General features: G+C 38.7%; 2 protein-coding genes across 2 annotated transcripts; both read right to left on the bottom strand.

Moving 5' to 3' along the window:
- Positions 1–227: 227 nt before the first annotated feature.
- vapal (VAMP (vesicle-associated membrane protein)-associated protein A, like) lies at positions 228–14,245 on the bottom strand. The gene is made up of 6 exons (XM_018678013.2): positions 14,079–14,245; positions 7,855–8,007; positions 6,513–6,616; positions 4,437–4,517; positions 1,380–1,559; positions 228–1,196 (listed from the first exon to the last, which is right to left on the bottom strand). The coding sequence occupies exons 1-6, from the start codon at positions 14,134–14,136 to the stop codon at positions 1,035–1,037; spliced, it is 738 nt and encodes a 245-aa protein (XP_018533529.1). The 5' UTR covers positions 14,137–14,245; the 3' UTR covers positions 228–1,034.
- A 2,567-nt stretch (positions 14,246–16,812) lies between these two features.
- On the bottom strand, positions 16,813–25,178 carry rab31 (RAB31, member RAS oncogene family). The gene is made up of 7 exons (XM_018678014.2): positions 24,994–25,178; positions 23,087–23,166; positions 22,149–22,230; positions 20,573–20,644; positions 19,976–20,082; positions 19,245–19,354; positions 16,813–18,971 (listed from the first exon to the last, which is right to left on the bottom strand). Exons 1-7 carry the CDS (start codon positions 25,027–25,029, stop codon positions 18,874–18,876), a joined length of 585 nt encoding a protein of 194 aa, XP_018533530.1. The 5' UTR covers positions 25,030–25,178; the 3' UTR covers positions 16,813–18,873.
- Positions 25,179–25,644: the final 466 nt, after the last annotated feature.

Here is a 25,644-nt window from a genome sequence, read left to right as displayed (position 1 = left end):
AACTGAAAGACAAATAATAATAATAGCTGAAATTTCCAGTGTATTTAAAACACATGTTTAGCTCACATTCTGTCCTAAGAGAAGAAGAAAAAAAAGTATCCACTACAATTTTTGGCAGCCACGCTGACAGGAAACTCGGCACACAATCATAGTACATTGATTTCATGGCGTTAAATAACGAATATTTGAGGTGTATTATTGAAGAGAGACACAGGAAAAGACGGCTATCAAAACCACATTTTTTCAGTTTTATTTCTTCAATGCTTAATACCATGGGACAGGATTTTAAGAATGGAGACCTTATTTCAGTCAATATTTGCCTCAGAAGGAATATATGCTTTGTATAATAATAAAATAATAATAATAACAATAATAATAATAATTAATAATAATAATATAAAGTCTGCATTGGTGTTGTGAGGAAAAGGAAAGGACAAAAATGTACAAGGAGGCACCTATATCCCCAGCTGGACCTGAACATTCCAAGACAAGAAGTAGAAATTACAAACTGAACAAATTTACTTCAGAGGCAATCCAGCAACAGGAAGCAAGGTCATTTTGATGGAAGTTTCTTTCCTTTTTTGTTTAAAAGGATTTAAAACAACATTTACAAGACACCTAACATTCCATTCAATTCCTATTAAAAACAACAGAGAGAGAGAGTGAAAAAAAATCTAATCTTTTGACTGCCTCTTGCCCATGGTTCACTCTGGGTGCATCTTCCATGTTGACTGATAGTATACATCTTTCATTGTCCCGCCACATTACCTGTAAAATCCAGCAATCAAAAAAAAAAAAAAGAAAAAAAAAGGGAGCAATCACTTTTTTGTCGCCTTTTCTCAACTCTCTGTGTGTACTAACCGTATGAGATTGTAAAAAAGGCGACGCCTTTGAATGATGCTGTACAGATGTGTTCACTGTAGGCCACACTACCAATGATATGGCAAAGTCAACAGAAAGACTTCTTGGTTTTTTCCAGGCCTTTTTGATTCCGGAGCCGGGGCGGGTGATACGGCTGGCATGCATCTCCCAGTCTACAAGATGAACTTCCCTAGGAAGAATCCGATGAAGATGGCTGCTATGACGACGAGGAGGGAGGGCAGGGAGGCGGTGGTGGCTTCTCGGCCGAGGAGGCTAGTTGAGTTTGATGTCATGTGGTCTGAGCGGGGTACCTTTCTCATTCTAATAATATCCTCCTGTAAAACAAAGGAAATCATATTTAGAGCTTTTCGCAGTAGAGTCACTAAATATTTTCTGAGTTTCATTCTGCTATATAAAACACAGACAGTTGGTTTTAGTGTGGTCCTGTTTAAAAACACATTAGAATTAAATCACAATATTTCATCATATTATGAATATTACTTTTCAACACAGCCAACCTTTAGTTGCCGGTTCTCCTCAGCCAGCTTGCTCATCTCAGCCTGCAGCCTCTTGCACTTGTCCTGCACTTTCTTCACCTCTGTATCATCCAGCGAGGCGCTGGCAGGCACCGTGGATGCTGTTGAATCGGCCTTTGCGGAGTTCATCATGGGGGCCGCTTTGGTCGCCTCCACGTCATTCTGCCCGACAAGGAGAGGGAGAGAACCGCTGAAGTGAAATCCAGCATGCCCTGAGCTAAGTAGAGAGGTTAGCCTCTAGACGGGAGCCAGTGCCAAAGAAAGGCAGAGTTGTCCCGAGGCCCAGAGGCTCACAGTGCCAGATCAAAGAGACCAGGGAGGAAATGCATCCCTCCAGAAGTCATGTTTGATGTGGCTCTGTTTTGTGGGGCAGACGACATGACGGCATGGGGAGATGGGGGGCTTTGTAATGAAAATACAACCACTGCATTGTAGATGAAGGATGACAATCAATACCCAGACAGGATGTGATGTTATTTTCCCTTGTGCCAAAATCCAAGAGAAGTATTTATACAGTATACTGTGTATGTGCTAAATAGTAAATGCTACAGCAGATATCAGGACAAATATCAAACACTTCACTTCCTGCAGTCTGGTGAATTTTCAAGCACCAAGTGTCTTTTCTAAAATGTCAAGGTGTTTCCATGACCACTGGGATCCTGAGTGTAGTCTGAACTCTTACCTGTCTGTCTGTCACCATCCCTCTCTCTTTCTGCCACTCTCCCTCAATCACTGGTACTTCCTACACAAAAGTCACATTTAAGACTTCAACTGCCATTATTCATATGATTATTTTCTCCTTGAGTAGGTTATGTGTGTGTGTGTGTCAGTGGTTGTACAGCTCATAATTCATATTTGTATTGTGGGGGTAAAAAAAAGAGCCAGTGCTGAGGAAAAAAGACCTGATAGATACTCTGTCACCCCTGAAATCTACACCTGTGTATTCAACACTGAGCTTTTCTGTCTGACAGATGAGTGGGTGTGGACCTGTGACTGATGTTATCAGGTGGGCACCTCTGTTCATAGATGTTTTATTCATTCAAGCACCTCAAAGGGAAGTAAATAACCTGAAACTGTTAAAAGTAGAGCTGAAAAAACTATTTTGATAATTGTCAGTTTCAAACATAAATGTTGCTTTGTTTGGTCATAACATCATAACAAACTTTTTTTTCTTTTTTTTTTTTTTTTTACAGCCCAAGTGATTAATCAGTGAATATAATCATTAGCTGCAGCCCTGGTTAAATGTTGTCTAAAACATGAGAAGCTATACAAGACGTAAGCCTAAATAAAATATCTGCTTGTTAAAGAAACAAAACCCCTGCACAGAGTCAATCATTGTACTCCCTCCATTTATGAGGTTTTGTTTCTCATTAGATAAAAGAAGCAGTCAACAGTGTGAGGGATTATTTTTGTTTCTTTCAGTTTTGCACCTGATGCACATTCTGGTCTACAATTAAGTCATAGCTACCAGCTACAAGTACTTAGGTTGTTGATACTTGTAGCTACACACTCACAAACGTGTACAAAAATACCACTTAGCCCTTTTTTTTCCAAACACGCTACAAATACGCAGCTTCTCAACATGCATTCAGCATTATAATGTTACACCTTGCACTACACCCCAATCCTATAAAGTTACATACTTTACATGTTACAGATTACAAACATGCTACACATGCCAAAGTAGAGAGCAGATACTGTGCTGACTCAGCAGTCCACATACCCATAATCTTGGTGGCATTTTCACCTGAACTGTGAGAGCCTGCTGAGTTATCCTGCAGCACTGCTGATCTAAATCCTATTTACACTGAGGGCTCATTAATCCAGGCTCACAGTATTCACAGTTAACTAAAACCTAATGCCATTCAATATACTCTAACAGTAATGAATAAAATACATTTATTCAGCTATATCGTCATTTTGAGTTGTCTTGGAAACCTCTTGCAGTCCAATAAAACAGCTCTACAACCACGTTCTTCACTCCTGGGGAATGATGGTTATGTTCAAAAACCTCTAAAATATATAAAGTCTGAACTAATCTTTGGCGAGTTCAACATATGTACTCTTCAGTGTTAATTGCCACAGTCTGTAGAAGTTGGAGCAGCCAGCTACTAAACTAAACCCCTTACCCACATCTTTCACCCTCTTTTCTCACCTTGAAAGAGTTTCACAGCAGCTGCAGTTGTTATTCATGCTTGGTGCTTGATGCAGACGCCATGGGGTGAAGTAAGTCGCTAAAATGCAAAATCTTGTGCAAAAGGCACCAACCGGCTGCGGTTCTTGTGCTCCACAACAAGGTGCACGCAAAGAATTCATACATCATACAATAGAACATTTAGTGTGATTTTTGATTTTGCTGAATGTCAACGCTGCTTTTAAATTTTACTACAATTTTTACTTGAGCAGGTATGTGAGGAGTTAACAATGAAACATATTCGTAAATTGAAGTCTTCTGTTGTTTCTTGTCATTGTACCGTGCTTTTATTTTATCAATTGTGCAATCTCTTTTTTTGGCACAGGCAGTTTTTAATATCAAGTGCAGAGGTTCAGCATGTACCATCTGCTAAGTTCTTACTGGTTGTTGTCTATCAAACCTGAAAACATCTAGACTGACACGCCTGGAGCTGTCAGATTGTTTGTTCACCTAACAGCAAGAGATTAACAATGTATATCCTCCAGTTAATCAATTTTCAACATTTGAAAAAGTGACTTTTTGACATAGTACAATACAATTAAGTATTTTAGATGAGTCTTAGGAAGGAAACAGTTGATAATGAGTGACTAAGCGAGAGAAATGCACAGAAGAAAATCCTATGAAGCTATGGTTTTTATATTATTTCACATGAGGCCTTGGCCAGTTTTTCCACTGGTACTGCACTTTCTACTAATTTCACATTATAGCGGCGTATTTTTCCAGTGTTTTTGCTTCTATGGAAAGCTACGCTATTCTGGCAATTTTCAAACTTCTGTTCATCAACAAAATGAAACTTCAGGTTATGTGGAAATAAGCTGCTTTTAATGTGCAGCAGCACCTCTTACCACTTTATCATTTTCAGAAGGCAGCTCAAAGACACATCTCAGCTTGGAATCCATGAGATCATCGGGTTTTGCATCTTTCCACTGGTGGAGATGAAAAATGGGCATGTTATTCATCAACTCAAACTGCTAGCAGCTGGAATCTATCCACACACACACACACACACACACACACACACACACACACACACACACACACACACACACACACACACACACACACACTTCAACCTACTTCATACTATTCACATGCAATGCAGCCTTGTATCCATAGGAGCTGCATAAATATAAAACATGCACAGCTTCATGTAAAAACCAGTCATAACCTCAGACTCATTTTCCTACACAAAATAGCCACAAACTGTCTGAAGTATAGATGTTTCCTTTGGTTTTAGGTCGGTATTTTTAGAATGATTAATTTCCATAAAGTCAGCTCCTTAACTCAGAGCAATTTGTTTTGTGATTTTATACACACAATGACAAACATGTTTGTAATTTAAAAAGCTCATGAAGAACTAAATAACTTTATGGGCGAGTTAAAGGAATAACCTGTGTCATACGTGAAAGGTGTAACACAGAACTGCAGCAATGCCATGGAACTAATTTATCTGACAAATGAGTAACCTTACTGGATTCCAGTTTACTCATCAGGACCAGTCAGACCTTTGTTCCTCTCTACTTCCTGGATTGTGCTTCTCATTCAAGACAAGTCAGTTCATGACCAGGACTACAGGGTATGAGCATGTTTTATTGACTGACTGAGCCTTTGCTGTCCTCTGGTGGACAACTGGAGAACCCATCTCAGTTTGTCTGTACAAAAAACTTCTCCAAGGGCACAGAGCCTGGCCTGGTTAAGCAGCTCAGCAGAATGACAATACTGCTACAGTCAACAACCATATTCAATATGTGTGGTAAATTTAAATTTGAGGACGAGTTGTGGAACATTTGTCGAATATCAAAGTTTTCAATCAATCATGTCCGTGTGTGAGTGTGGGTTAGATTTCTGAGGCATTAGGCTCATTTAATAAACAAAATGAAGACAGTAATCTGTGTTTTGAATATATTAAAAAATAACATGGAAAAGAAAAAATAAATAATCCAAAATTCAGTTGATGCATTTTACTTCAGTCTGTATCAGGCGAGGCACACTGAGCAGTACACGCTACAGAGGCCCTAATTTACTGTAAAGTAGGCGTGGGCGATATGTTGAATATACTCTATGTTTTGCTGCTTGCTCCATGTAGGATGTAATAAATGAATAAATGTACAAACATTAATACAATTTGTTAGTAAAACTACCAGCATGAGACTCATTTTGGCGTTTTGAAAAGAATAAAACTCACATATTGTCACACACACTCGCCCGCCCATCCAGACCACTCTCCTGGGCAAGTGTCTATTAAGTATATATGTGAGATGTGTGTTTTTGTATCTGTAGGGAACAGGGAAAGACTCTGTAAAGAGCAGAGGAGGTGAAGCTCTGATTTATCCCCCTTTTTGTATTTTTTCCAATAAAAACTAATGAACAACAATAATGTTTTAATGCAGATTTATGTTGCAGGGACTATTAGAATCATCATACTGGTGCAACTGAATGCATTTACTATCTATCAGTACTAATATACTATCATTACTACTGCTGTATTACTGGCCCCACCTTGATATGGAACCTGTGTTATGCTATGTTCTTCTTTCGCTATTCTCTACCCCCCCTCTCCTTCTTAACCCAACTGGTCGAGGCAGATGGCCGCCCACCCTGAGTCCGGTTCTGCTCGAGGTTTCTGCCTCTTAAAAGGAAGTTTTTCCTTTCCACTGTCGCCTAGTGCTGTTCATGGTGGGATTTGTTGGGTTTTTCTCTGTAAATACCTATTTTAAAGAGTACGGTCTAGACCTGCTCTATATGAAAAGTGCCTTGAGATGACTGTTGTTGTGATATGGCGCTATATAAATAAAATTGAATTGAATTTAACAGTTAAATCACAACAGATAATGTACAATTAAGACTGCTACAATGTGCTTCTGTCACACACACTTTAAACATCATCTTTGCAAAAATTTTCTTAAAAGAAAATCACTTACCAATAGATCCATGTCAGAAACATTTGGCGGGGCAAAAATCGTCTGCACCATGAATTTATGTTTACTTTTCTCATTGGGGTCATAGTCAAAGGGCTGCAGCATGACTGTCAATGAAAGGTAAAAAGACACGTTAAAACAAAACAATCCTTCAGCAAACAGAAAAAAAAGACACCTAAACATTCAGCACGATGAGCCCTATACATGACACAATACCCATGTATAAGCAGATGCACACTTGAGCAAGGTAAACATTATTTTCCTTATGAGGCAATGATCAATGTCAGATTGTTCCTTTTTTAAAACTGCTTCACAAACTATCTTCTATCCAATTTCAAGAGGATGTTGTTTATTTTCCAAATTTAATTTAGTGAATATAAATTGCCATGATCATGGATCATTGCCAAGTCATACTCTTTCCAAATCTATAGCTCCTTATAATGTATTATAATACATTATATGCATTATAATAAACTCCAGTGTTGATGTGCTTTCAAAGCAGCTGCTTAATCAATATACAAGCAACAAATGGAAGCACTGTATCCAATATTCTGGATAAATGTGGAACATACTGAACAGACAAGTGAAGTATGCTGCAGGAGTGGTTTGAGAGGTTTCTGTGGACACTGGCACTTTTTACTTCACTGTGCAAATGTTATCATTGAAGTACCTTGCAACTTGCATGACTTCAAGCTGTTGCTATAGCAAACCTAATTTTAACAGCCATAATCTTAAAATAAACAAATCATTCTACTGAAGTAAACTGAAACATTAACATAGACAATTCACACAAGGCAACAGTCCCGAATAAGGAACCAAAAAACAAGTTACAGCAGCCAAATTGAGGCTAACTTAACTTTAAAAAGGCATTTGCCAACTGCTACATTTACATGAAAAACAACTGAATTATCACCACACTCAGAGTAGCATTACTCCAGTTAAGATGTTTACCTCTGGTCCTTTAAGGGCTAGTCCATTAAAGCACCATTATGTAACTATTCTACCTTCAAAAATAACAGCGTAGTGATTACAGCCTACTCATCAACTGTTGTACAAGTCAGTTTCTGTCAAGTATGTACACTACACAGGCCATAATTAGAAAAGGAGATCATGTGGACTGGATGAAAACTGCTTCCACAAGTCACAGCTTGGGTCTTTGACACCTCAGCTTCAGCTCTGCATGTGGCCATGATAAATTCTGACCAAACTGTGCTACATTTCCCTGACCCAGTTCGCTGCACAGGTTTCCCAGTCTCTATTTCTCTCAAATCAATCGACAAAATTTTGTGGGCCAAGGCAAAGTTTGCCCACTGACCTTGAAGAAAAAGGACCATGAAAAACTTACCAGAAATGTTGACAGCAGCACCGGCATCGATGACACCGCTGTTTGGCCGTACACAGTATCTGCGCGGCGCCGTCGTCTTCACTTTGAAACACACTCTTCTGTCAGAGGGATTCTTCAGTTTGAGGTTGGTGGTGACTACATCTGTGAAAGGACCTGACAAAAAGAATGACAAAAATAAGTGCATTATTATTCCTGTATTCTGGAGTACACTCTCTGGGTGCACCAAAAAATAAAAATGCAAAAGCAACAAAAAGTATCCTGTAAGTATTTCTTCTCTTAAAAAAATACAAGACAGTGCAGTCCTCTACTTTAACAGGCATGTGTTTGCTATGATTAATCACTGGAGGAATATTTGAGAACACTTTACTGGCAGCACATCCTGCACTAGTTGCAGGGCTGAAGGTTTCATACCGCTGCATGAAATTGCAAAGGAAACAGCAGATTTGGCTGAATTTAGCAGCAGATAATAGAGGGTAAATATGTTGCATGTTTACAGTGAAACTGCAGAAATAAGAGGAAATTCAATATTTCAAGTTACACCTTATCCCTGGAAGACAGATGGACCTGTAGTGGTGTGGTGTCCTGGTTCAAAGAGAACTTTAAAAAGATTAGTTGAAAAATACTGTCAGACTGGAACTCAATTAGGCCTACATAACTGAGACGACTAATCGAATAGTGAGTTCTTGGCTTAAAGCTGGATTTCAGGATCGTTACATTGTAAATATTCTGTAAACGCAATAGATGAAGAAACAGTGGACAGTACAACACTGACACATTACCGGTTACTGCTACACATTTGATTCAATTATGAAATATATCTATAAATTATTTATGTATCAATCCATTAAAAAAAAAAATCTTATGCCTAGAATAAAACTCACATATCATCACACACACAGATAATACTAGGCATTCTATACACATGCCTAGTATTATCTGTGCTGGAGTATTAACTTCCAGCGACAGTGAGCACGTTGTTTAAGGAGATGGCCATCCTCTTTAAAAGTATGAACTTATTCAATATTAAAAATGCATCTTAAATATGTCACCAGCCCTGATGTAGGAGTATTACTTCCTATAAATGCAAAGCTTAGCATGAGACATTCATGTAGAATGAAGGACCAGGATCTCCAAAACTTCCCCTCCAGAAGCAACGGGCCAAACCACCTGAATCAATTACGTTTCTGCTCCAGACGGCTAATTTCATAAAGATGTCCCATGTTCATATTGGAAATTAAGGTCCTGCCCTGCTCAGGTCATATATCAGGAGATCAATAGTTAGCTCTCCATCTTGTGACAGAGCTGGCTTCAAATTAGGTCCTTAACCATGGTCAGCAACATCCAGCTTTGATGAGCCATGACATGTCGAAAACACAACTGGACGCCAAGTCAGAGGTACCCCAAACTCGATCAGCACAATTAGCCTGGGAGCCTGGAAAAAACACATGTCCCATGATGCACGGTTAACTGACAACAACATGGGTGCTATGGTGGAGGTCCACTGATTTTACCTGCAACACTATTTATCAGATGTCCATCACATATTTATTTTGATGTCAGAAATTCTACAATAAAACTTGGGTTTCATACTTGTCTCAGATTTTTTGATATGCCTGAAAATTTTGGACCTTGATCTCCGAGGGAGCATCTGTGAGGCTAGACCATCTCATTTTGGAGGGAAGTCCTGGGTCACGTTCAGCCCAGACGAAATGTGGTAAAATGCTTATTTAAACAGAAACAGTGGCTGGTTGAACATTCTTGTGTGTTAAGCATGCGCACCGGCTTAGTAATGCACTGGGTTTACATACATGTCTCTGCTGATTGGGTAACACCTCTGATGTGCCAATCAAATGAGAGAAAATGCACCTTGAATCATGCTGCACACAGTTTCAACGAAATACATAATTTAACCCAGAAACGGTGTACACAGTTTTGAGACTGAATATAGCCCTGGTTAAACTTGACCATCAGATCCTTTGAGGGATCCACCTCTCTGGGATGAATCCTACAGAGGGTCCAGCCTCTGAACTGACAGAACTCTAGTTTTCTATTTGCTGAAAAGTGCATGCAGTTAGATCTTGGGCAATTAAAACTGAAAGCCTGGGTTTAATATTTTTATTTTGATCTGGGACGGCAATATCAGATTATACTCTTCATCGTAGATAACCCCTTTGTGTATGTGAAGTGCTGATGATGGCCAAATTATGTCTTCAGTGACCAAATTGCAATTTTTATGCAAGCTTATAAAATCTTATACCCGCTAACTGACACGTTCCAATTTTTAAAATGCAATAATTCAATTGCTCATTTAAGCTCATTGTATGATACACTGTATGACCTAGATTTACATACTAAATAATCATCAGGTGTCGCTTTCCCCCGACCTGCAGGACTAGTATTAAAAAAAAAAAGTCAACTAATTCACCCACAGTTTAACTTCTCTGCACTGTTTTGATAAATAAAAATTTAAGCCATATAAAGACATGCATTCAAAATATCTTCTCTACTTTCTATACTCTTGGTTGGAGCTCTGGAGTTCACAAAGCCCACATTCAGCCTTCCTTCACAAGCAGTGCTCAGAGAGATAAGGAGTAATGCATGACCAGATTGCCGTGGCTCCACCCAGCTAAAGCTAACATACAGAGTTATGGTGATGACTGGGGCGTTGTTATCAACACAGGTGCGCCACAAAGACATTCCTGGAAACCTGAAAAACCTTGTAACTGGTGCTGCGTTTGTAACATCTGATATTTCTACCAGGAACCTCTGCATCCAACATCTCAGTTTTGTTTACATAGCTGCCATGAAGCAAGTGGCAAAGAATATGTGGTTCTACACAGATGCAAGGTTATAAACTTCTACAGGTGACTACCCTGGATGTTGTTTGTTAGGATGTACTGTTTTATCCACCATCCCACACCTAGTAAACACAAATGGAAGAAACTGGCAATGATGCTGATGCTGACTCAGTGCAGTAATGTCAGTCCAATAATTATCTTTCAGATATTTTGCACAAGTGAGGCATTAAGGTAAGTGAACATCATTTGGTGCAGATAAAAAGTATATGGCAGACATGATAATTATAGCCTGTCAAAGGTCTGAGCCTGTAAACCATTCCTCCTGATTCTGGACATGCCTGAAGCATTTTCTGAAGTCCTGTATCTGCTGGTGGGACAAACAGGAAACAGATCCTTTTGGATAACGCACCACACATATGAAATTATCAAGAGCAGCACCTGCTCTTTAAACCAGAAAGACTAAGGAAGTAAAACACTGACTCAATTTAATGAATCCACATTCAGACTTAAGACAACTGAAATTGCTCCTACAAAAAAAACAACCAAATGTTGACTAGGATAAATTCTACTGTGTGTGTTTTATACACTGTGAGCATTTCTATAACCAAGACTGAAGCAGATAAAACACTTGTGCAGTTGTGCGCATCAAAGATACACCCACATAGCCTGCATCCACTGCCTAACTCTGAGATGCCACCTTTGCTCGAGCAGCGTTAGCATCGTCTCTCTCATCTTGTTGCATGTATGCTGAGTTAGGGTCCCCCAGGCCAGTCCTATTCTAAAAATACCAACCAAGGAAAGGAGGGCTGCCCCCTCTAGCTCGCTGGAGGAATCCCAGCAGAGGCTCTAAAACAGACCAGCTCTCAGATACACGCAGACCGATTTAGCTCGGTCTCTGTGACAGTAACGGAGCTGTGGTCATCTTCCCTCTCCTCATATTGCTTCTCAAAGACCGAACAGGAACCATTTCATTTTCCTCTGCGTTCCTATGCAAACTGCCTGATCCTTTCGCTTTCAATTTGAGGGGCTTGGTTTATATTTGATCAATCTCGCATTTAATTTTATGCTGGATCGTACCAGTGGTAAACACTGAGTGTGTGCCAAGGGCAGGCAAAAACCAAACTCTTACTGTGCATAACACACAGTATTCAGATAAACTCCTGGTTATTCTCCTCCTAAGCAGAAATAACAATATAAGTGCATCTAAAATTTCAAAATTTTATACAATTTTCATATCAAGCCATTAGTATGGGATTTTCTTCCTCATGCCTTAATTATGTGTTTTGTTGACGGTGCAACAGAACAAAACAGGTGGTGGATTAATGATCATCAATTATAGCTTATCAGTACCTACATTACCTTTGTCATAACTTTGCAATTTAGCCCCCCAGTAGAGAACAGGGTAAAAGTTTAATCTGATGAAAGAAAATGTAAACCGTGTGACTGAATTGAATGAATGACTGAATTTCGTAATCAGGTAAAATGAGGAGGTCCATGATCAGATGATGATGGACCATGTCTCTGCCATCTGACTGTCAGCATCAATTTAAGAGTAAAGGACAAACATTCATTTATGTATTTGGGTTTAACTCTTGACCTCTTTTTTTAAATCTATATTTATCAAAAAGAAATGCAGCCACACATTTACTGTTAGACTTACAACAATTTGACTGAAGACTGAAGTTGACGATTACAGCACAGCAGGAATGTACGGTCAAGTTTAAATCAGTTCTTCTAACTGCTACATTTCAACTGGCTAGTTTTGACCTTAACTCAAAATGAATTTAATAAATTTTCAGTCGTATCCTCCATACACTGTCTGCCTCTTGCTGGAAGACTCTCTTCACAACCACAGACCTAACAGCAGCAGAAGAAAACACTGACCAGGTTAATAAAGTAAGGAGAGTGTTTGTAGGTTTTAACATCAACATGAGGCTGTCTTGCTTCTTCACAGCCTGTGGAATAATCAGGTAAAGGATCTGCACTGTGTAATGGTGCCTCAAGATGTGATAAATGAGTTTCACACAGGACACCTCATCACCAAAACATCTCAATGACTATACCCCACCCAAAGCTGTCCTGTGGGCTTGGTATTTGAACCGGTGACCTTCCAAACAACTCTGTCAAGTTCAGGCTACAACCAGTATCCACTCACAGCTAGTCCTTAACTAACAATCAGCCTCTTAGAGTCAGCAAGACAATAGGCTGAAAGATTCTTGATTATAAAACAGTGGTACATTCAGCAACAATAAAAAAAATGCCTCATTGGCAATAATGTCTGCAGCAGAGACGGAGATTACAAACTGGGACAAATACAAGAAATGCAGAAAGGAATTCTGGGTCAAAATGAGTAATGGTTGCGATAAATAGTTCAGATGCTGGGATTGTTTTACAGCACCACTAGAAACACTGAAACTTGCACATCAGCATAATTCAGTTTTATGGTTTCTCCTATCACCTGTAATGGTCACATAGCTAATAACAAGAGCAACAGTTGGAACCAAATAAATGTCACAAACTAACTACATCTGTGGATTTCTGAAGTGATGAGATGTGGTTGATTGCCCTGTTAAATGTAAAAGAAGAGAGTTTGTTGTTGGAGAGTGGCTAACAATGAGGCTAGTTAGATATCAACTTTTGCATTAGCAGGCTAACCAACGGTTAACGTTAGCCAACGGTTAAATGACACATCGTTGAACGTTGTCCCTGCCAAAGAAAACAAATCAGTTGCGGTCAAATGTACGAATTACTTTAGTTTCTTGTTAATGTGAAAAGCAATAATATTGTCCAGGACACGTTTACATATTTTACTGAGTATATACAGCTAGCCCAATGTTGCTGAAACCTGTAGGCTGTTAACGTTACAATGTACATTAGTTAGCTAAGTTTGTCACCCCAGCTGTCAGTCACTTTAGCAGTTTGACATGGCAAAGTGTCTAAAAGAGGTGTGTCAGGCTGGACGCTTCATTTGTCGCTAAAAAAGTTAATTTCCTTCCATTTAACGTCCGGGTTATGAGCAGTAAGCATTTCAGGGAATAGGCTGAGCCCCAAGGAAACAACAGTTTGCTGTTGCTAACACTACAACAAGCAGCGTAGTAGCTCATGGTGCCGCTAAAGTGAGGATGCTGGAAAACACGGTGTTCACTTGAATTTTATCTTAACAACAACAGGCAGCTGCCTCACATTCTTCCACCACTTTGCTAGGTGTTGTCATGAATGGCAGGCCGTCCAGATACACGCCACACCGGTTTATCCACGTCACTACAGTGCGAGGAGGATACAGCGGCCCGTCTTGTCCCTGGCTAACTTAAAATGGCGGTGAATGCTAGCTAGCTCGCTAGCAACGAAATTTCGCTTGAGGGAGTGTGAAATCGTTTCAGCCGGGCAACACTCCTAACTCCATTAAAGAAATTTTCATCCACCTACCTTTAAATCTTAGGTCGGAGGGAGGGTCAAGAACGAGGACCTGATCCAACTTTGACATTTTTTTAGCTCAGGGGATGCACTTGATTTCGGTACCGGGGAGTAACTGACAAGTGGAAATCTTGGATCCCCTGCCACCACTGAGTCAAATGCTGACTGAGCTCTGCGAACGAGCATGTGGGTACAAATACTTGAACGCGCGGGTGCACGACCCTGTTGCGCGCCCCCGTGGATCAGCAACTGATGTGATTATGGTACAGTAAACTAGTTATACTGGATGTGCTCTGATATAATTCGGAGGAAAAAACAGCTATTAAAACGACACAATCCTGATTTGACCCTTACGTGTCCTTAATCGTCTGTAGTATCAACGAACAACAGACTTGTTTATTTACAGACTTTTATTTCAGTACTACTCAGGGGCCCCACAAAACAAAGGTTTACTCCATAGAAACCCTATAATGTAGATGGAGTCTGTGTCAAAATCTAGTTTTAAAATCAGCATATTTTTTCCATTTTTTTTAGTGTCACTTCTTTTAAAGTTGTGTTTAATCACAATGCCTTTTTTTCTTGTGTCAGGGCAAAGTGAGCAACTGCCCAAAAGGGGCCCAGAAGCCTCAGGTTTACTCCATGTAATTTGGGTCTACATGATTAATCAAATCTGTATGGTAAACCTGGGACTTTTTGAGTCCTTGAGAGTCTGGGGCCCCTGGGCAGCCCTCTGCTCTGCCTGGTTGGTAATGCAGCCTGGGTTTGTGTTTGTGGTTTAACTAGAAACTACACACTGTGAGGTTATTTTGTACACAAGAAAATACAATTGGGTTAAACATGTGGGACTTAGTTATTTCACCTTTTACTTTCAATTACTTCCTACACCCAAAATCACATGTTATCAATACGTATTAACTGTCCAACATTGGTAACTTTAAGTTTCCTATTTTGCATTTTTCATAAATGGTTTTACACCACTCTGTAAGCAGATATAAGACATTTTAAAATGGTTATTAATTATTAACCAAATGTACTAACAATATCTTATGTAATTTAGAGCTAAACTGATTAGTCAATTAATCGATTAATCAATCAACAACTGTTTTGATCACTGAATAATCATTTTAGTCATAATTTAAGCAAAAAGGTCAAATATTTACTCCTCAGTGAGAATTTGATACTTTTCTTTGTCATGCATTAAAATAAAATGAGTATCTTTGGATTCTGGACTGCATTTTTACTATTTTCTGTCTTTTCAATCAGTTAACTGACAAATAATCAGTAGACTAATTGATAATGAAAATAATCATTATCATTAGTTGCAGGCTCTTTGTAGTTAACATGCACTAAAACCTTAAAATAAACCTGTAAATAAATAGAAAACTTCATCAAAGGTGTAAAATATATATAATTTTTACATGTATTGACCTGAAATGATTTAACAGCACCACAAGCACTATTTACCACTTTATTGGTCATTAAACTAATGTGTTTAGTTGAGCAGGTTTTCTTTTCTATTCCTCTCTCCCACACTTAACTATTATTAACTCTGTTTACCCCTTTTGTAAGAACAAGAGACATGCTGTCAATCAGTACATTATTAGCACTCATTATGTTAAACTCACTAACAAAGATGTCTTTTCTTCAGGAGTTATAAAATGTACATGCCATGAAATAAAATGTAGGTGTAGGATTTGACAGAACCAGAAAAAAAAACCCAAATGAAAAACTTTTTTTTTTTTTTCAATACTGGGACTTCTCTGACTTAAATTAGAGTTGTAAACAAGAAGACTGTGTTCAGATTACCATTGTTGAGCAGGTCAAACTATAGGATCAGTTTCAGATTTGTCTACATGTCTCCATGTTTGATTGTCTAAATACTAAAGCCAGTTCAGAAAATCCTCATGATACAGTTCGTCTCATGGGCTCTAGAGACTGCGTGCAAAAAAACTGACTGTAACGAAGTGAAAGTTAAAAAAAATCCCCAATTTTCCTCAAGAGAATTTTTTTTCCTCCACAACTTGTGATGCTGATAATGTGAGTTAGAAAAAATAACAAAAAATATATATAAAGGAGAAGAAACTATGAGGAATCCTGGTGTTTCATAGTCTCTCTTAGATATCTTTGACAACTGTAGCTGCCGTTATATCCACCTTCGTGACAAGAAGTGTAGACCTCCCCTCTATAAGCTGCTGAGAGGGTAAAGTAATCTGCACTAAGTCACTGCAGTGTACTGAATGGGACCCTATGGAAAACTCCATTCTGCATGTAATTTGTGCCGAGCTTTTCATGTTAACCATATATGTGCAAAAATAACACAGAACAAATTTGTTAAGTGTTTCCTATTTTGGGTTTAAAGCTCAAAGGTTGTGGGAGACTAATATCAATTTTCCAGAGGAGTTGTTTTTCCACACAAGGGTTAAAGGGAGAGCAAAATTTTAAATTTAGGCTGTAGTGGGTGAAGTGGACAAAGCAGGGCATACTACTTACACATAATGTGGTTTGCAATAAGGAATGAAGGCAGCTCCTGTGCTGTGTGACCAAATTGTGTTACGTTTCACTCTGAGTATCGATTTCTGAGGCGTCAAGGTGGCTAATGCATACCACGCTCTCACGACAGCAGGTTAATCCAAGTCATGACCTTTCACTAGCGAGTCCACTTGCTCATCTATCTGGTTTTTGACAAAACTTAAAATATAAAATCAGAGAATCAGTAGGAAAAACAACACAAAAACTAAACAAAAAATAGAATAATTACTACTTTATTACACTGATTAATATACAAAAGTTAATCTGGTCTACAGAGGATACAGGGAAGCATGACTAAGGCATACAGTATAAGGATTGCTGCAGGTAACTGGTAGTTTCAGAGTTGACTGCTATGCGTACAGGTTACTCTGTACAGATTTAGACTAGTAATTCATGCATTATTCTAGCAGTACGCTCTCTTTAGCCATGTCATACATTTGTTTAGAAAAACATACAAAAGGCACTTGTGTGGCTACACATAAAGTATGTGTTGGAAATGGCAACATGAAACTTCTAATAAAATGTATTTTCTCTGTATCTTTGTCTCTGGTATGGAGGTAATGTCACACCAGACTGCATCAAAAAATCTGCATTTCATGAAGTTATTCTCAACGTGCCAGTAAAATCTGATATACAGTACATCTGGCCTACTATGCAACTCATAATTCAGTTTCACTTAATCACTGTCTTTCTTTTTTGGAGGAAGATTGTGGTTGGCATTTGCTTGTTGTAAAAGATTCTATTTGTGAGACACATTTACCCACAGAAAACTCAGGATTAAATAAAAGTTACATCACATCCAGGGAGGAATGTACTGTATGTTTTTTTTTTTTTCTAGTGAGCAAAGCCACAATGATTGGTAGATTTTTGAATAGAGTTTGGTGTGACTTTCCACACAGAGAGCAGTACCTATTGGCAAAATTAGGCTATAATTGCGAAGAACAAATGTAAACATGTTTTTTAAGCAATGGAAATGTGGGACTAGTTAACATATGAAACCATGTTGTGAAGTTAACTTTCATGCCCATTTCAATCTTTCATCTAATACTACTGTTATGGAGTACTTTAAAAAGTTACTCCTGAATAATACTGTGGTCAATGTATGCAAAAGTGCTGTTATAAATTCTTTAAGGCATCAAAACCAAGGGCACAACTGCCAAAGAAACAGCAACAAACACAATACATAATCTCATTTTACACAACTGGGATAAGGACTTTGCTCATTGTTCCACTTTTTGCAAGCCAAAAATTAGGAATACATTCCCATAATTCTTTTAGAGTTTGGTTACTATATACAACACAACCTTTCTGTAGCGTTAACAGCTGTAGACATGATTAGATTAAAATACATGCAAGTCTTTTCTCTTCCTAACGGTATAAATGTAACCCTTTTTTCAGATAAAACACTTGTTATGTTTGGCAGTCGTATACAGTCATTCCCTGTAGTGAAATCTCAGACAATACATCTCAGCATGTAGAAAACATCTTCAACAAATCACTATGTAAACAAGTCTAGTATTGGTCACAGTGTTTCAACAGGGGGGTGTCATACTGTAATTACAATTTAGGCCTCTAAGCTGTTTGTATTCTGCAGCATTACAGTTAAACCCTCATACAGCAAACGTGTGTGGAATGTAAAGCCGCTGTATCTGAGCTATTCAACCGAATGCATCTTAAGAACCTCTTATTCAAATATTCTAAACAAATGCTATACAAGTGACACATACATGAACACAAAGGCTCCGCAAGGAGAAAAAGTGTAGTCTTGAAAAAAATTAATATTAAAAAAAACTTTCATTTAATGTGTGCCCCCTAAGAGCCACAGTGCAATGAAACTCTTGAAATGAAAATGTAATGTAGTTGCATTTACAACCAAAACCCAGCTTTAATGAGCACGCCAGCCAAATGATTTGTTATTAATTTGTGCTTAATTTCAAAGTTACTGTAGATAACAGGATAAAACTGCCTTTTTGTAATGAGCTTTGTGTCACATCACACAGACAGAAATGTAATTCAGGCAAAACACCACCTGAGGGGGACAAACTGCTTCCTTACCTCATCAGATTGCTACAATTAAATGAAATAAAATGTCCACAGACCCATTTATAATACTGTTGGCAGGTTTTCTGTTGCAGGTGACCACATGTGCAAGCTGACATCCATCTGTCCACTGTCTTGTCTTTCCCTGGAGTAAGACATTGTGTGCATTGTGGACTATGTGCTGTGCTGGTGGGGTCCCTGGTGCCGAAAGAAGTGATCTCAGCTGCCACTGTTGGTACTAGCAGCACCTCCTGGAGGACATGGTGGGCTGCCGGGTCAATTTAAAGGACTCGTTGCTGTCCACCTCGGGATTCTCCAGCGGCGGAATCTGTTTACCTAAAAGACACAGCACAGGGTCATTGACAGAGCAGTCATGCTGTGTTTAACGGGAATATTGTCATTTATTTGGCAGTGCATTGTCATTACAACTATTTTCTATAATAGTAAGAGCCATATTTAGTTAGGCCTTTTTTTTTTAGTCATTTCTTCCACTACATTTCCTCATCAGAATCTTTCAAAGCTTTGAGTCGATGGTACAAGTCTTTTTCTCTTCTCTCATACAGTACTGACAAACATGATACAGTTGCAACATAAAGGCATGACACCTACTGATCTTCTGAAAGAGCTCCTCAACATTGACAGCATTTCTGGCACTAGTCTCGATGAAAATAGCCGCAATTGATTCAGCAAACTCCTTAGCTTCCTTCATCGGAACTTCCCTGTAAAAGAAAAGGACAAGTGAAGTAAGGTCCTGTGGGAAATCTACATTTTCACTGATGACTTCCTCCTGGGGAAGATGATACGTGGAGGAGGACACATAAAGATTCTGGGAACAGACTTTATAGTTTCCCCTTACTGATATTATGATGTATTTAATCAATGTGTTTGAAGTGTTTAATTAGACCCTGTATGTACAGAACAAATTACAGCCAGTGACAGTCAAAGCATGGCGAATAATTTTACTCCTAATGCCTCAACTAAGGTGTGCTGCCAACTTAGTTGCAGTTGTCATATTGCACTTGACACGAGCGACATAACAGGTACGACGAGAAGGTGACTTTATTGTTTTGTGCACAACAATGAGCCTTTGTTGTGAACGACCGACAGACACCTTGTTTACTGAGTGGAAAGTCTTAAAGGAAGTGATGCAGTCAAACAAGAGCCCTGACTCAGACTGTACTGGCTCTATAGAGAGTGTGAAATGACATTTTCACAGAACATGTGATTTCACATGTGATATGTGTATCGTATCACTTCAGTGTCACTAAATTTCCTTATAAAGCAGCTTTTTGTTCATGTTTTTACAGGTATGAGAGCCTGAGAGAGGGAGATAATCCCACCTGATGTCTCCTAAATCATTCTTGTTTCCTGCTATGGCTACAACAATGTCCTCCGGACCATGTTCCTTCAGCTCCTTCACCCACTTCTTCAGTGTCTGGAAAGAGTCCTGAGTAACAAGAACACATCACGGTCAATTCTGGGGATAGGTACTTTATGAGAGTGTGCTGCACATTTTCTTCAAGCCATGTCACATATTCATCGCATTAGATGGGTGTTTTTCAGACAAGTTTCCATTAACCGACCAGGAAAGAATGGCATTTGTAGGTCATGGAAGCAAGGCATCCCAGAGTGATGGAAAAGTAATTGAATTTTACATCAAGCTCTTAGTGTGAATCCGGCTTCTTCAGTTACACACATTTAATACACCGGGCGGGGGGAGTCGCTGAACACAACAGCAGCTCCTCTGGTAGAGTTAGGTGTGAAGGGTGTTGCTCAAGAACGCTTTAACAATTGTTAGTTAGGGAAAAAAAGATTGTTCATTATTCATTTTTGCTCAGTTCAGCTCTGATGCTTTAAAGGTCACTACCTAACTCAAGTTTAAATTACTGCCACTCCATTCATTTAGAGATGAGAGATGAGTGTTGTGTTATTCTTACCAGTTTGGTTATATCATAGACGATGACAGCAGCAGCCGATCCTCTGTAGTACATAGGAGCTAAGGAGTGAAACTAAAAAAGACAATACAACACAATTTAAAGCAGTGATTCACACCAACTCTAACGTCATACAGCAATAAAACCCATAGCATGACCTTTATAACTAAACTAATCTTACGTGTGAAACCAACGCACAAGACTAAAGACTAAAAATGCTGTGTTAACCCATAAAAGACTAACTCAGTGTGCTGTACTGTGACCATACATTCTTGAGTGATGAGTGGCAGATGGAAAAAAGCTGTGTCCTCACATGTTTCAACACTTTTACCTCACTCTGGAGGTTATCCTCTTACCATATGGACACTACACATCACATTAACTTGACTTTTGCGATGCTTGTTTTTTCTCTTACTTTGTATATTTTGACCACTGTGCACCGCAGCACCCTAAATGTCCCTTGTGGAGAAAAGTATTTACAGTACATTCTTACAGTGCATCCTTAAGATCTAACAATCAGGTTCAATTGATTTCTATCCTTTTAAAACCTTTTAAAAACCTTTTTAATGTTTCAAAACTAGAGCCAGACTGATAAACCAGCTGATATCTGCTTAATGCAGATACATCACTGAGTATGTGATATTGCAATACAGAAATGCCAGATGCCAGGTTTGAAATAATATAAAAACAGTGTCTCTATCACATAGTGTGTCCATCAGAGAGTACTAACAAGTTGATTAAAAAAAAGAAAAAGCAAATGTAAGGGTTGTTATTGTTATCTCAAACTCTGATGTCAGTATCAGCCCCAAAGTCTTGCATCAATCAGGCTATATTCAACCTTTATGCTCTATACAGGCACTTTGCTGCCTTTATAGTAACACTACACACCACCTGAAAACATGTCAAATGTGAGTCAAACAATATTGGGGCTTATTCATCAAATTACTGCTCTATAGCACCACTAGTGGTGAAAAGCTTCAGAGAGAGTCTTTATTTTTCACGCTGCCAGTGTTCATAATAACGTTGTCTTTGTTAATCAACTGCAGTGACATAATTCCCTGGAATAACCCTCTAAAAGACTCACAGTGGTATTAGATTCACATTTTTGATGGTGTTATCTTCTTCACAGATGTTGAACAAGATAGATCAAGAAGACAGTCGAGTGTGATGAATGTGATATTAGTCCCACAAATAAAGAGAGACATTGAACCCTGGTAACAGGCTTCAAGGTATCATTTTAACACACAAGCAGGAAATACTTGCACTGGTTTTTCCATGCTGTAAGCAAGTCTGGCAAGCTTCAGCTAAATACACACAACAACCATCCCCCGCCTCCATCAAATGAATCACTATGACGCTACCACAGTCTTGTGACCCTTGAACCCTGTGCGAATCATCCTGTTTCACGCCTAATAATAACTCCAGGTCATGAGGACCCCTGACAGTCAAGCCATTGTGTCACTGCAAGCTTCCTGATTCGCAAAAAAAAGTAAAAGAAAAATTAACCTATTTTTTAAAACGTGATCCATGGAGTAAAGCAACAGTAAGTAAACTGAATTTCAGTTGTAGATGCACTCACCCTTTCCTGTCCGGCTGTATCCCAGATCAGAAATTTGTGTAGTTCGTTACCACATGGCACTGTCTTGGTCAGGAACGATGCTCTGTGATGATATGGTGCATTTTACTTTTTCGTTTGTAAGCATGTTCTTTAAAAGACGCAGGAAACAAATCTGTACACGTCAGCAGGAGATGAGTAACACTGAGAACAAACCCTGCACCCATGTACAGACACATACTCCAAATAAAACAACCATCAAACTACACTAATGGTAGGATTAATGTTTCCCTCTGAGGAATCAGAGTCTAGGTAAGTCTAATTTTCTCTCAGTGTTTCTCTACTGTGCAGTCATGTGCAGACATGTTGACTTTTTGCATAATACTGCTCCCTACAGGCCAGGTACTGGAGTCTATTTTCTGTAGGTTTAACAAAAAAGTGAACAAACACAAACTATAATGTAACTCCCTGCTCATGCTACATCCTAGGATTTAGCTTTAAACATCTGTTAATAGAAACCTGAACAATCAGCAATAGTTTGGGGCTAAATGAACAAAAAAAGGAAACATATTCTATTGTGTCTGCTGTGAAATGGAGTAATCCTTTTTTCTACATCAGACTTGAACTCCCTCTCCCCATAAAGCAAATTGCTTGACTTTAAATGGTTCTTAGTGTGGCATTTAAGTCTGACAGGTTTCTGATTACTATAATCAGCAGTAGCAGGTAGTAGCTGTATCAGTATGTGTGCTGACTTAATTATTATTATTGTACATGATCTGATTTGACACTTGTATTTAGCAGGAAAAACTTCACTTAACCTGAATTTTACCAGGTTGTTGCAGATTCTGACTTAAGGCTTGAACTGATATCAAACCTTTTTATCTAATTAAATAGCTTTATGTGATTGATTTATTTCCTGCTCTTATGGTTGTTCATCAGGATTCACACTGTGATGCTCTTACCCTATTGTGGGACTAATGTTGTGGTCAAAATGATCCTGAACAAACCGGCAAACAATACTGGATTTCCCAACTCCAGTGTCCTGAAAATAAAGAGGTTACACGTCAGTCATAGCACCCTGAACACACACACACACACACACACACATTCGTAAACAGAGTCAGTGCTCACTATTGAACACTACTGATTATGCAACTGCCTGGTCACATGCCTACCCCATCAGATAGGTTCCTGTTAGTCCATGAATCCTGCAACTGGCCCTGTGTTTATAGTCAATATCACTTATCTGTTCAGTTCATTGTTTGGTTTGATTCTATCATAAGACAACCCACTCATAACAACACACTTGTCCAGATATTCAAAAAAGAAGAGAGAAAAAAAAACTTTGATTAAAACAACATGAAACACACACACACACAAGGGGAAAAAAAGCACAATAGAGACGATTCAAAACAAACCACAAGCAGCATACAGAGCAAACAAAGTGTTGTGCATACAACTGAAGCATTTACTCTTGAGATGCACTGCCATTGGCAATCACTGTCTAAGCATCATTACTGTCTGCACGCGTCAGTGTAGTACTAAATTCTATTTCAATTTTCTATAATTTCATGCCTATCTATATAGAGAGTTCACAGAAATACATTTTACTTTTAAAATGATATAATCTATGAGTGTGATGTGATCAATAGCACTTGAGCAACTTATTTTACTTTGGCTTTCTTTCATATATGTTGCAGTGGTGGAATTGTACTTGTGCTTTCTACTCCACATTTATTTAACAGATACTCGTTACTTTTAAGATTAAGATTTTACACAAAATATTAAAACAGTGGTTTCCAACTTTCTTGGTTTCTGACTCCTTGCAAAAAAAAAAAAAAAAAAAAAAGCAGCATGTAGTAGTTTGGGGTCAGATATCATTAAGTTGTTAACAGCTCCACCAAACTGATTTTTCCCTCTAAGCTTCTCACATAGTTTGTCAGGAGGTCTTTTTTCTTCTTTCCTCTCTTATCAATCACCTGATGACCCCTCAGGTTTGTCTGGAGTCTGCTTATAAATCAAAGTAGTTCAAACCAGCTCCACCTCCAGCTGCCACAGTAACATGCAGCTTACACACTGATGCATCACTATATCACATAATAATCACATATACAATAATATAGCACTCACAGGGACCAAACCAGTATTTTTATTTAATACTTTAACTACATTTTGCTGCTAATATTAATGTACAATCTTCTGTTTAGATCAGCTGACGGGTAACAAAAGATTGGTGAGGACAGTATATGGCTTTTAAAATGTGTTGGTGAGCAATGTCAGTGGCCTGTGGCGGCATGCACAGGCCTGGTAAGCGTTATGTAGCTCTTACAAGTTCCCAGTTCCGCTTTTACTCCATTGATAAGCTGGTAGTTTGCAGCCCAGACGCCTCTGACCATCCCTGTCACCGTTTACACAGAAAGACTGTGTTTTGCTAACGCAGCAGGAAATTAACGGCTGGCTTGTAGCGGTTGATCTAATGATGACGTAATGGATGATAAACTGTCAGAACCGTTAAAAATGTAAGACAAAAACACACCAAAAGCAGCATTTAGTCGTCTTAAAACATGAAAATTAGACGCAGTACGACGAGAAAACAGACCCAAAATGACTGCTGCGCCCACCGGTCGATGAGCTATTGGGGGGTTTTCAGTCACCTAGCTTTAAACATTAGTTACATTAACAAGTTTTCGGACGAACAACACGATAAAGAAACGGCAGAGTAACCGAAATTGACAGCGTCGGTTGGAGACGCCAACTTCTGTTAATGTGCTGTTAACGTCAAAATGTTGTCGGTTAGTTGGTTACACTCGCAGCAGGCTAAAGGAATTTTCCCCAAAATGGAACAACAAAAAAAACCTGTGCCACTTACCCCTAAAAGACAAACTTTGAGCTCCCTTATAGCCATGGTGAGTTGTAAAAGTTTTTAAATCATTATTTGTCAGTGTTTCAGTCAGTGTCTTTGTCTCGTCATGCTTGAAACTCTGATTTTTTCTTCTTCTTGGATAAAAGAGAAACCCAGCCCCTCAAACAGACAGACTGACCATCTCCTTTAAACTGGAGTCAAGTGTAACTAATGGCAAAGATAACTTCCGGGGTGACTTTCAAAATAAAACTCATATAGCTCTCTAAACTACTACATGCTTATAAAATATATTGGATTTTTAAGTATGAAATCAGTGATCTGTCCTTCTTTTTAACCTGTGATCCCTTACGGAAATAGCTTTTAAAAAGACACAATTTATGTTTGCATTAAGTCAATCTCTTTGTTTTAAATCACATAATACTGACTACTACATAAAACTGTGACATAACTTATTTGAAGGAAAAGTGCAATAGTTCCTCTTAAGATGAAGATAATGATGGAAAATTTACTTGTTTATATTCCTCCACTGCAGATACCAATGATCACAAGCAATGAGACTGCATTTACTGCAGTCATATAGTTGAGTATGCTTTAATTTTGAAATACAAATGTGCCAGTGTCCGGTCTATTTCTGGCTGTTTTTGTCCTACTTGATAT

The sequence above is a fragment of the Lates calcarifer genome, linkage group LG4 (genome assembly GCF_001640805.2).
Source record: "Lates calcarifer isolate ASB-BC8 linkage group LG4, TLL_Latcal_v3, whole genome shotgun sequence".
Classification (NCBI taxonomy): Eukaryota; Metazoa; Chordata; class Actinopteri; family Centropomidae; genus Lates; species Lates calcarifer.
Note: the sequence above shows the minus strand (reverse complement) of the source record. Positions and strands in the feature narration are given on the sequence as shown.